The 12,994-nt window shown below is 38.0% G+C and overlaps 1 protein-coding gene across 3 annotated transcripts in view; it reads right to left on the reverse strand.

Annotated features, from left to right (window-relative positions):
• Window positions 1–5,869: 5,869 nt before the first annotated feature.
• LOC119779274 (ETS-related transcription factor Elf-1-like) overlaps window positions 5,870–12,994 on the reverse strand; it is a 29,847-nt gene continuing 22,722 nt past the window's right edge. For all 3 annotated transcript variants that reach the window (XM_038278849.1, XM_038278850.1, XM_038278851.1), the window contains 2 exons: window positions 10,454–10,649; window positions 5,870–7,826 (listed from right to left, as the gene is read on the reverse strand). In XM_038278849.1, the coding sequence (XP_038134777.1) occupies window positions 7,241–7,826; window positions 10,454–10,649 (782 nt within the window). In that variant the 3' untranslated portion in view covers window positions 5,870–7,240. The remainder of the gene's footprint in view (window positions 7,827–10,453; window positions 10,650–12,994) is intronic.

Genomic DNA, 12,994 nt, shown 5'->3' on the forward strand with positions numbered 1-12,994 from the left:
TGAAACAAAACCCATTCAAAAATGTGGGGGAGATTCACAAAGAGTGGACTGCAGCTGGAGTGAGTGCTTCAAGAACCACCACACACAGACGTATGAAAGACATGGGTTTCTGCTGTCGCATTCCTTGTGTCAAGCCACTCTTGAACCACAGACAGCGTCAGAAGCGTCTAAAGAGAAACAGGACTGGACTGCTGGTGAGTGGTCCAAAGTCATGTTCTCTGATGAAAGTAAATTTTGCATTTCCTTCGGAAATCAAGGTCCCAGAGTCTGGAGGAAAAGAAGAGAGGCACTTCATCCACGTTGCTTGAAGTCCAGTGTAAAGTTTCCACAGTCAGTGATGGTTTGGGGTGCCATGTCATCTGCTGGTGTTGGTCCATTGTGTTTTCTGAGGTCCAGGGTCAACGCAGCCACATACCAGGAAGTTTTAGAGCACTTCATGCTTCCTGCAGCTGACCAACTTTTTGGAGATGCAGATTTCATTTTCCAACAGGACTTGGCACCTGCACACAGTGCCAAAGCTACCAGTACCTGGTTGAAGGACCATGGTATCCCTGTTCTTAATTGGCCAGCAAACTCTCCTGACCTTAACCCCATAGAAAATCTATGGGGTATTGTGAAGAAGAAGATGCAATACACCAGACCCAACAATTCAGAAGAGCTAAAAGCCACTATTAGAGCAACCTGGGCTATCATAACACCTGAGCAGTGCCACAGACTGATCGACTCCATGCCACGCCGCATTGCTGCAGTAATACAGGCCAAAGGAGGCCCAACTAAATACTGAGTGCTGTACATGCTCATACTTTTCATGTTCATACTTTTCAGTTGGCCAACATTTCTATAAATCCTTTGTTTTTATTGGTCTTCAGTAATATTCTAATTTTCTGATATGATGAATTTGAGATTTTCATTTGTTGTCATTTGTAATCATCAAAATTAAACAAAATAAACATCTGAAATATATGAGTTTGTATGTAATGTATGAATATAATATACAAGTTTCACTTTTTAAATGGAATTACTGAAATCAATCTACTTTTTCATGATATTCTAATTTTATGACCAGCACCTGTATAATCCTCCTCTGTAGAAATGTTTGCAGAATTGCTTGCTAGCTGTTTTTTAAGAGTACTCCTGTTCTGTCCATTGATTTTTACAGAATTAATGCATGACTAATCATTTAAGTTAACTATCTTGGAACACTGACAGCTCCTTGGCTGTAGGGGAAACACAACAAAGCCCTTCTATCTGGAATACCTGAGGTGTGACTGAATCCCAAAACAGCTGAAGGTAAAATTTTGTAACTGGGCCATCAGCAGTGTTCTGAATTTATAAAGTTGTAGTGTTGTTTTCTTGCCGCAGTTAAGGGTGATCAGCAGGCCCAGCGAGTGGTAAAAACAGCAGGGAAGGCCACTCCAAAGGTCAGCACTATCCACACTACCCAACGCCTGAGGAAAGTCCATAACATCCTGAATTATCAACACCACCCATCAGGTGTTCCACCAACTGCCTTCAGGTGAAAGATTCAGGTCTTTACAAGCAACTTGACTTGCCCACAGCCTGTACCCTCAGTCAGTTGGCCCCCACCCCCATTCTCCCTTTGCACCATCTTTAGACATTCACTACAGCACTATTACAAAGCTCTCAAATTAAGACTCTGTTGGTCATTAACCAAAGGTTTAAATAAGGAAACATTCTCAGAGCAGCAATTAGATATAAAACTCGAACCAAAAAAAACCTATAAATATATATATTTACTCCTTTATCTTTTGTTTCATCCACAACTCTAAAAGTATCAGTTTTAGATTCACCTTGAGCGCCACCTGATTATTTGCCTGCTAATGAATAAAGGAATCTAAAAAATTTATTAATTAGCAAAATAACCTCTCTTGTTTTCTTTACAATTAATAAAGAATGTGCAATAAATGTTTTTTTCTTTCTAGTTAAAACCATTTTCCTTTTAGGGATGTTAATTTACTCAAACTCTCTTTTTAAGTAATTAACTGAATCATCAATGACTAAAACAATCAATAGATGCTGCTCAATGTTAAAAACCTGCGCTTTCACAGAAGATAGAGTCTTCTCACTTTGTTCTTGTTAATAATGAAGTTAATCAGAGGTCTATTTCCTCCTCAAATCGACCGCCATCTCCTCAGTCTTGTCAGCATTGAGGAGAGCACTTCTGCAGAAAAAGTACAAGGACTCAAGTTCCCTACTAATGCCTCCCTCCTCTGCAGAGTCAACAGAAGGCTTCTGGAGGTGGTGTGACTCAGGGTTGTACTATAAGACAGAGGTGTAACGACGGCACGGAAACGGGAAGACAACAATTCCCTCAGTGGCTGTGGACTGCATCAGACATGGTGTTCCTCAGCCAAACACACTGAAGCTTGTCTGACAGCTAATCAGGAACCCAGAGGCCACTTATCCTGAGCAGCTTGTCACACACACACCATGATCCGTGATACTCGCTGTGCCTCTCATACCTTCCAGGTGAGATCCAGTGAGTGTGCTGCTGCAGATAGATGACAGCATCATCCACCCCCACGTGCAGCTGGTAGGCAAACTGAAAAGGGTCAAAAGCAGTTTTCCACATCTGAACTGAGTGGGGTCAGAACTACTCTCTGGAACCTTCATGACAGGCAGCACCAGAATAAAATCAGAGAGGCCAGATGGTGCAGAGGACTTTGACCCTGCAGGCTGTTTTTTTTTTCAAAGCCCTGGTTCTCTTCTCTGAAGATCCTCGAATGAACAATACCTCAAGACCTCAAAACACAATCAGGATAAGCCTATTCTCTGCATGCATATAATTAGCTGGTGAACCAGTCAATCAAGCTGTTCGTCCATCACACTAGAGCTAAAGGGTCAGTTTACAGGGCGAACTTTTAATTAGGATTTCTATCTGAACAGTGAGAACTACCTTTAAAAAGAATTCACTTATTAAAATTATATTTCAGTTTCATTCTTAATGATAATATACAATTACAAAAGTGAAAACACTTCTGGTCTGCAGGTTTATACATACACTCCTCTTCACTAACAACATAATAATAAAGTCAATCTTTTTTTTTTTTTTTTATATTTATTACCTCTTGGTTTTATGGGTGGAAAAATACAATTTGGTGCATAACTTTACATTTATGTTTTTAGAGGAACATATAAAAGCACTTCAAACTGTTTAGAAAATGTGAGAAACTAAAATACTGTTGATGAAATTGGCTTTTAGCTTTATTCTTACTGGATAATAAACCACTATTCCATCTCTGAATAGAGATAGTAATATTAATTAAAAGGAGTTGGTACTTAGCATACGTCTGACTGTTAACATAATCCATACATTATTAGTAGGGTTTATTTCGGGACCATTCCTATGAAGGAGAATTAGAATCATTTGAAGGAAAAAAAAAAACATTTTTTTTTACTGTATTTTTCTTTTTTTTGTGGCACGGAGAATTGCATTTTTATTTCAAGATTAAAGTTGGAATGTTTAGAACTTTTATGTCCTTTATATTTTAAGGTTAAAATTCTAAAAAGAAAACACAGAGAATGCTGATTATTTTTTTCTGATAGGTCATATTTTTCCTATCTTAGTTTCCTTTCACTGGCTTCTTGTTAAATCTATAATATAAAGTAAAAAGTATACTCATTCATCTGACAATTATGAAGCTCTAAATAGCTAAGCAACATCTTATATCAGGGATCTGATCATTCTTTATGTTCCTAACAAACACTTTGCTCTCAACCTGCCGGTTTACTATTGGTTCCTAGAACAAGTACTAGAAGTAGATTGGGAGGCAGATCTTTTATTTATTAGGCTCCTGTCTTGTGGAACCAGCTTAAAATTTTAGTCTGTGAGGCAGACACCCTGTCTAGTTGTAAGTCCAGGCTTAAAACTTTTTGATAAAGCTAATTGTGAGAGTGGCTCAGGTTATCCTGAGCTATCTTTGTACTTACGCTACTATAGGCTTATACTGCCGGAGGACGTAGGGACCCTTTTTTATCATCCTGCTTCATTCTATTGCTTTTTTATAATTCTACAGTATTTGTCTGTTCAATCTTTAACTGTATGTGCTTTTTCTAATTTAGAATGCATTTATGGATCAGCGCTTAAACTCCATTCGACCTTTGGAGGAGGCCGCTCACACTGAGCCTCGTTCTGTTGGAGGTTTTTTCCTGTTAGAAGGGAGTTTTCCTCTCCACTGTTGCTACAAGCATGCTCATAGTGAGGGATTGCAGTTGTGACAATGAGCCTGTGCGATCAGCTGGTTTTCCTTAGATAGAAAACTTTTAACCAATCTGTCTGTATGATCTGGTTGAATTGAGATGATGTGTTGTGAATTGGTGCTTTATAAATAAACTAAAAGAAATTGAAATTGCCATGCCACTCTGGAATAACCTCTGTTTTGACAAAGATTGTTATAGGATAGAAGGTTTTCATGCTAACGGTAACAGATTTTCAGTTGATAAATCCTAGTGAAAAGCACCAACTCTTTGACATATGGAGTGAACATCAGAGGTCTTTGTGCTGCTGTCATTTAAACTCCATGTTGGTGCTTTTCCTTCATTTTACCACCTCTGATAAACTTAAATCTAAAAAAAACCCAAAACAAAACAAAAAAACAGCACAAAAGTAACAGACTCCAATACTCTGACCAAGTCAGAACTCAAACCTGACACCACTTTCTTCACTAGAAATCTCACCGGAAATTCAATTCTCACTCTGTTTGAAACACCCATTTACCTAGCTACTATTTAGAGATGGTCTTCCACCTCTACTATTCCCATCATTATGTAAAACATCAAATGGCAGCAAAACTTTACTATTATCACCTCACTGGAAAGCAGATTTATTGTATTTGATTTCCGGGTTTTACCTTTACACCTCTAAACATTCCTGTTATTGTGTTCAAATACCTTAACCTCTGTTTTATCTCATGCATATTAAACTTTTCACCAGAATTGGTTTCGTCGCTGAAGACTAATGCAGATTGAAGTTGTCGGTTTTGAAGCCACACCACTGTTGAACTCTCTTGAATGTGGACAATGACATGGTGCTCCTGCAGCCTCCAGTTTCACAGGCTTTTAGCCTTGATGGTTTCTAAAAATGTTCACCAATTTTTTTTTTCTGGGGGTGACACTTTGGATCGGATGGTTGAAACTTGCATGCAGTGGCCTGTTCCGATACAGAAATTGTCATTTGTCGAGAAGTGGGTTGAGTACACAAAAAGTCCTCCTTAAGAGTAAAAAATAGCCCTTAAGAGTGAAAGAAAATTTTCGCTTGAAAGGCTCAAGTAATTAAAACATCTGATGTTTAGAATAATTTAATAAAAACTAACAAAAATGTAAAGATATGTGCACATTCTGATATTTTAAATGCTATAACAAACTCATTAAAATAATCAAATAATGCAATCAAAAAATAAAAACTATGGGAATAAATACTTTTCCAAACCACTTTTAATTTTTTAAACAATAAACTTTTGAAACCAGTACCTTCAATGACATAATTTACTCTTCAATATATATTAGCATCTCCAAATGTCATGTTAAGTTCAAGTAAACCTGCATAAAAAAAAGAAAAAAACAGATTTGTGTCTTCTTTGGTAGCTTAAGAAAGCAGAATTGTAAAATTATATATATATATATATATATATGTGTGTGTGTGTTATTTGATTAGCAAAGATATGACTTAAATTAGTAAAGCTACACTATACATTTTTTGTCAAAAAGTAACTGAGTAAATGTAACTAGTTCATTCTCATCTCTACATTTGTCTACTCTGAGCTGTATTTTGCGTGCAAATGAGTTAATTTTTAAAAGGATTTTGGTAATGCAGTACTGAAAAGCATGAATTTAGACAAGAAAACAAAGATTTCACTCAAATTTGTCTTATTTTATTCACTTCTTTGGAAAACATTAAAGGAAACATACACAAGAAAGAAGGCAACAGAAAATCTGTCATCCTCTACCTAAAGCTTTGGCCCTATACTGTTAAAAACAGCACCAGGAGACAGCAAGAAAGGGCAGGTGAGGAGAATCGGAGACAAATGGCTTAATAAAGTGAGAAGCAGTTTTGCATAGCGGCTCCCTACAGGCAAAGGCACAGTCATTGCGTCAGCATCTCCTAACCACGTTTAGCCTGACAAACGGCAGCCTTGCTCCTGCAGAGCAGAATTTAAAGCCAGAGTGAGGTGAATGTTGCAGGCTGGCTTTGAGAGGCTACATTAAGACTAAGACAGGAGGAAACTCTGGAATAATTACTTCATTATCAACAGTCGGCCGTTAAACTCCTCGCACAGAGGACACGGTCGCTGCAGAGTAGAAAAATAAATGAACCTGAGGGGAGGAGATATGGGTATGGCAACGGAGCAGGAGCACAATCAAACATACAGAATATAATATACAACCTGTGTAGATACCAAGGCTTATATATGCAGTGAGACTTTACAGTTACAATGCAAATTCATTATAAGAAGCACTTCACTTGTGATTGTCAAGAAAAGAAGGGCCAAACATTTAACAGCAGCAAAAAGCCATCCCTTGTTTTAACATCTCACAATACAAATTCATATAGCATAAAAAACCACAGTAATATCAATAACAACAATAATAATAATAATAGTATGGAATGTGTTTTCCCTTACTAATCCCATGATTATCAGATAAAGAGAAAAGCGGGATCAAGACTTTCAGGCACTTAGAGAAGAAACATACAGCAGAGTGAGGATCATAGTGCAAAATAAGCTGCTTTGAAGGCAAAGGAATGATTCAGCATGTGATCATACATTAAATAATATGATTTAAAAAAAAGAGAAGTGAAAAATAGAGTGATTGCGTAATAAATGACTCCAGGAAACCTGAAGTTGGAAGTGCAAGCAGAGGATGTGTCTGCAGTAGCTGCAGAGAGGCTGTGGATTCCAGTGCATGTCTGTCTTTGGTGTCTTGAGTAGCTTAGAGATACAAAATACAACAAAGTGTACAAATTAAAGGACATCTTCTAAGGCTCTATCACCTTGAAGTCCATCTGGACTTTTTGCAAATATTGTCTGAATAAAGATGATAAAGAGACATTCAATTCATGCCTTGGATGAAGGAAAAAACAAATCTAGATGAAAAAGTTTTGCTTTTTCGTTTTAGCATTAAGAAGGCGTTGCAGCAAAGTACAGCTGTGGAAGAGTTCCTGAGTCAGTGGAGTGACCGGGCGTCTGTGTGTCTGAAGGTAAAGCAGAGGTTCTATCTATATTCACTGGTGGGAGCTTGTTGGAGGCACCAGGTGTGAAGACGGGGACCTCCGCTGCAACCCTTTACCCTCCGTTTCAGTCGCAGCCTGCCGCTCGCACAGACTCCCCAGCAGCTGAGCCGTCTTGAAGACGGACGCCTGCCCGGCGGGCTGCAGGGAGCGGACCTTCTGCAGGTTCTGCAGCGTCCTCAGCATCTCGGCCGACACGATGGGCAGGTGCTGCTCCTGGATCAGGCTGGTGCCGGCGGGCCGCAGGACGGTGTCGCGCTGAGCCGATAGCTTGGGAGCCGATCTGGGGCGCGGTGTTGGCGTGGCCCGCGAAGAGACCAGCAGAGTTTTCTTCTGCGGCGGCTGGGAATCCTCCTCATCCTCGTCCTCTTCATCCTCCTCTTCTCCAGCAGACTGGTCACTAGAGACGGAGCTGTCACTCAGGCCTTCATCGTTTCCACTTCTGTCGTGGTCGTCGTCTTCCTCCTCTTTGCCGCAGTCTCCATCTGTGATGTAGACCATGTCTTCAGGCAGAGAGGTGAACTGGTAAACGAGGCGCTGGCCCTCAACCTTGTTCAGGATGCCCCTCTGGTAGTAGTACCTTCAGAAACACAGGTGAGAAACATCCCATCAGGTCTCTAATTAAAACTGGAAGGAATAACTTCTGAGACCCTGCAACCTTCAGCTGACCGGCAAGACTTGTTTACAGTATTTGACAAGTTTGATTTAAGTTTGTGGGGATTTTATGCAACAGTCTAACACAAGGTAGGGCAAACATTCATCTGACAAGCAGGATAAGGACACAGGTAACTCAGGATAAGCTGCTGACATCCACAAATCAGGTGGAAGTATCTGTCACCTTTGCGTAATCCAAAAATTTTAACTTTTTTTTGTGTTAAAATTAAAAACCATAAGAGATCTTAACCATTTTTTGCTACAAACCAAGTCCAGGAAACAGCGAATAGGAGAAAAAAAATCAGATGAAGTGATAGTTAGTCTCTTTGTCACATGTAGTAATGTATGTATGGTAAGCCCTAAAAACCCTCTGATGCGATTCACACCTCTTAGTCTGCTCTACTGGTTCTCCAATCCTGAAGCATGAGTGACATAGATTTAGTTCGAATTTGGTCTGTTCCCAATAGGTCTATCTGCACACATTCTAAATCTTTAGGACATCACTGGCTGTGCAGACATTTAATGTGTCCAAACCAAAGCATCAAAGAAGCATCTGTTGCTTCATCTTAGATGCTTGTCCACATTAAGGTCAGATTCCTGATGACCCTGCATTGTCTGATGGCTCCTTTTCAGGGTTCCTACAGCATAAGGAAAGTTAAATTCAACTTTAACTTGACTTTTTTAAGACTTTTTAATGCCACTTGAAATAAAAATGTAAGACCAAATTCACAAGAAACACAAGAAAAACCTGCTTGTGACAACTTAACCCAAAGTTTATTTTAACATAAACCACTGCACCAATGTTTCAAATTTTGAAAAGCTTCCCATACAGGAAGAAAGCTAAAAACAACAAGCCGTTATTTTTTTTTAAACAATTAAAAAAAGGTAAATTTTAATGTTTTATTTAGATTACAAAAATAAATCATAATAAAAATGATCCTATTTATGATGTTTTAAAAATTAAGACCAACGAAAGACTGATTTAAGACATTTTAATACCAATTGAGGCCTTAGTTTTATTTTGAAGAATTCAATGCCTTTTAAGACTTTTTAAGGACCCGCGGGAACCCTGCTTTTGCTACCTCAGTAGTTACCGTCAGCTCTATTTAGACAGCTACGCCACTCAAAAAGGGCTAAAGAGTTTTTATGAATGTGATGTATTCAGATTGAGCCACACGTTTGTTTTGCTTGTCCTTCTTTTCGTAGTAAACAGTTTATAACCCTAGCATTATCGCTCCGCACCTTCCAGAGCCTGTTCTGAAAACTATACATCCCTGGAATAGGGTTTAACAAAGCCATTGGTGTACAAAGTGTGGAGAGGTGTCCCCTCGGAGTGACAGAGTTTAATTTCGAGGCACCCAGTAGTAATTAACTTACTAGATTACTTATTTTTAGAGGTAAATAAAAAAAAAGGGAAAAAAAAGTACCAATAGAAATATTGAATTCTGTAAAAGGGTAAAAAAGGCAATTGCTTTTAAAATGTTTTGACTTTAAAGGCAGGTGGTTTTGTGATTTAAATGAAATTGTAGTTTATTTTAAAACTACATTTACTTTTTCGCAGAAACTGTAAATTGTGGGGGTCAAGTAAAAAAAACAAATGCACAAAGGATTTGAAACTGCAAAGTGAAAAAGTAAAGTGAAATCTCCATTAAGAAAAAGAATTTCAAAATAAATGTTTAAAATTGCAGTATTTACTGAAGGGATTAATAAATACCATGTAAACTTCCTCTTTAATTAAATTTAAAATGCCCCATTAGAAAACGCCTTTAATATTGAATTTTTAATTGTATGATTTGAATGTCACATTTAAAATGGCTGCTTTTATTTTTCAGGGCTTTTCTTTGTCCTTCATTAAAACATAGCGAAAAATTCAATGGGATCTGAATGGCTACTGTCCATAGAAAAAAAGTTTATATCCCTTAACTTTCCACTGTACCCTATATGCTGCCTCCCCACTGTGAAACATGGAGGTGGTAGCATCATGATACTGTCAAAACTAATATAATAAGATTAAATAATGATAATCTGGTTGCACTGAAATAATTTAGATCCAAGCATATTTATGTGGAAGACTGACCCAATCAAAATCCTGATTCAATTGAAGATTCAATTAAAAATTCAACTGAAGTAGAATTATAAAAGTTCTGTCCACTAACAATTCAGACAAAGTCAAACTTACGGTAACTTCAGCTCTGAAGAAAGATTGGCGTAACTTTTAGTCTCTACGCTGTTGATGAATACCCAACAAGATGTGAAGCTGAACATTTATGTACGAATTTTCATGGTCTTTCATTTTAAAGGTAGATTTTTAGTCAAACATTCAGGATGATAAACATGTTTTCAAGACCCTGTAAAATCACATTATCAGCTTGGAAAAAAAAAAAAAACTTATGTTAAAAACATCACACAGCATCTAGCAACACTTTTAACCAAGACTAATGTTGTGAAAACGTACAGAATAAATGCTTATTGCAAACACTCAGGCTCTTCAGATGCACCGAAAACAGAACCGAGGTCTACAGCTCAGAGGAAACCTTTGTAAAGCAGCCATACCTGAGCGCTCTTCCCATGGTCTCATAATTCATGTCTGGTTTATTTTTGTGTTTGCCCCACAGCCTGGCCACTGCTTTGGAGTTGACCAGCTTGAAGATGCCCGCCTGCGGATCGGTCCATTTGATGTAACGAGGACAGACCTGTCTGTCCTGCAGCAGCTCCATCAGAAACTGCCACAGGTAGAGGGTGTTCCCTCCTGAAGGAAGAGAACAGAAAACATCACAATCAAGAAAGAGACAAAGAAACAACCCGAGGAGCAAGAACTTTGGTGAAAAGCAGGAAGGGAAGCTATGTGCTGCACCTAAAGTTGCTTTATGAACAACTAACTCCTCGATACCTAATGAGGCAAAATCTTTCTATCAGCATCAAAGTGAAAAGAGATTTTATTCAGGGTGGAATAGAACAGACTGCTGCTCTTTTTAATCCCTATGTAAAAAAAAAAAAGAAAATCATAAAGGTTGCAAATCGTTTTCTTTTCAATTAAAAATGATGAGCTACATCGAGTTGATACATCTCCCCTGATACTAATAAAAGGTATTGAGCTTCATGGTTTTAAAGGACCACAGTGTCTAAAGCTAATACAGGACAAAATGATGCACCTTTTGCTCACCTCATACAGTCTCTCAGACAAGCTGGTTAAATGACTCCAGTAAAATATAACAAGGAATCTATAAACACGGCGTGCATCAAGGTCAGTTAGAGACCATCCAACTGACCGCATTACTGATACGTGCTACATGAAATCAAAACAAATATTGCATCCGAGCCTTTCTTGGAAATGTAAATATTATACAAGATTTTATGTAAAATATAAACACCGTGAAGAATACAGAATTAAATTAGGTGAAGCTAAAATATTTTCACTTGAGGAGTTCTGGATAGAGAGCAAAGTGACAGACAAAAACTTTTTTTTTTTTATCTTAAATGTAAGATATATATTATTTTAGAATTTTGGTATATTTATAGCTCTAGTCAGTCGGCCTGTCAGCTAAAGGCATGTTTTAGAGTCTCTATACTAAAGTTAACGATTAATCGATCATTAAATTAGTTGACGATAATTTCAAAAATCGATTAATCATAATTAATCCAATTGTTTTAGCCCTAAAAAAGTAATTTAGAAAGTGCTGCTTTTTAATGTTGCGGGATAGCAGCTCTACAGAACTGGATCTGGAGTTCACTGATCTAAAGCATGCGTCAGTAAGACAGCTGTAAAGAAATGTTTCAGTGTGGAGAAAGCATTTCCAAGGTCATTTCTGTGACACAGCATTTGGTTGAAAGGTCGGGAAAAAACGTATTTTTCTCCAGAGGTTTGTTTTGCCTCCTAGATGATCAAAGGCAAACTGCAAATAGTGTTTCTTTTAAAAAATGATTCCCTTCAGCCAGTCCGCTATAAGGCCAGAGAGTCCATGACTGACGTTCCTGCCAGCCAGACTGCTGCACCTCCTCCAGAGTAACCATAGCCATGGACTTCTACAATTAATGCTTTCCCTTTTTAACTCCTTAACTATTAAACAAATACAAAAAGTACATATATGTTTTCTTCTGCTTCATGATTTAACATCGGAATAAAAAAGTCAATTATTTTAATGTTTGATATGGATTACAAACATAAAATCCTATTTATGACGTGGTAAAATTTTAAAACCTATAAAAAACTGATTGAATTAAGACCTTAGTTTTGTTTTGAATAATCTAATGCATTTTAAGGATCCCGGGAACCCTGCTTACAGCACCATGTTATTTTTAGAGATGCACGGATCCAATACCTGGATCAGATATCGGCTCCAACAATAACCGATTAGCTGGATCGCATATCAGAAATTTGATATCAGATATCCAATCCAATGCATTGGCTGCTTATTTGTTAGTAATAATATAAAGTACATTTATATCCATGTCAATTTGTTACCTGTTTTTAACAGCTTATATCAACGCTGAAGCCTTAACTCAGATGGCAAGATATATGGTTTATTCAATCAGTTGAATCGGATCTGTATCGGATAACAGCCGATACGCACAACCCAGATATCGGTATCGGATGGAATAAATTGGATCACCAGTTATTTAAGGTTTATTTTACATTTTATTCAGCTTTTTTTCTTTGAGCCTGCTTGCCTGCTCTCAATCTTCTACCAAACGGCGAAGAAAAAAAAGATATTTAACAACAAGCTTTAAAGGAATAGTACACCCAAAACATGATTAGCCTTCATTTTCTACTCACCCCCATGCTGAACAACACTCTGGAGTACTTTTTTGATATCTCAAATGCATCTGGAGATCTGGGAGGCTTCTTGCTGTCTGCTGACATTCAAATAATGAGGGTCTATGGTGCCCGAGGCAGAAAGGTCCATAAAAGTCCACAAAAAACGTGTCAATATTCCTCCATACTGCTCGTCCAATGTATTCCAAGTGTCCTGAGTAGGTAGCGTCCATAATTTACTCGAAACTAAGTCATTTAGAATGTTTTTAGAGCATTAACAGTAGTGTATAGTAGCGGAAACCGCGGCAGACCAAACCACAAAAGTGCGCATTCAGCTCGGC

The sequence above is a fragment of the Cyprinodon tularosa genome, unplaced genomic scaffold (genome assembly GCF_016077235.1).
Source record: "Cyprinodon tularosa strain WSP-4 unplaced genomic scaffold, ASM1607723v1 ctg145, whole genome shotgun sequence".
Taxonomy (NCBI): Eukaryota; Metazoa; Chordata; class Actinopteri; order Cyprinodontiformes; family Cyprinodontidae; genus Cyprinodon; species Cyprinodon tularosa.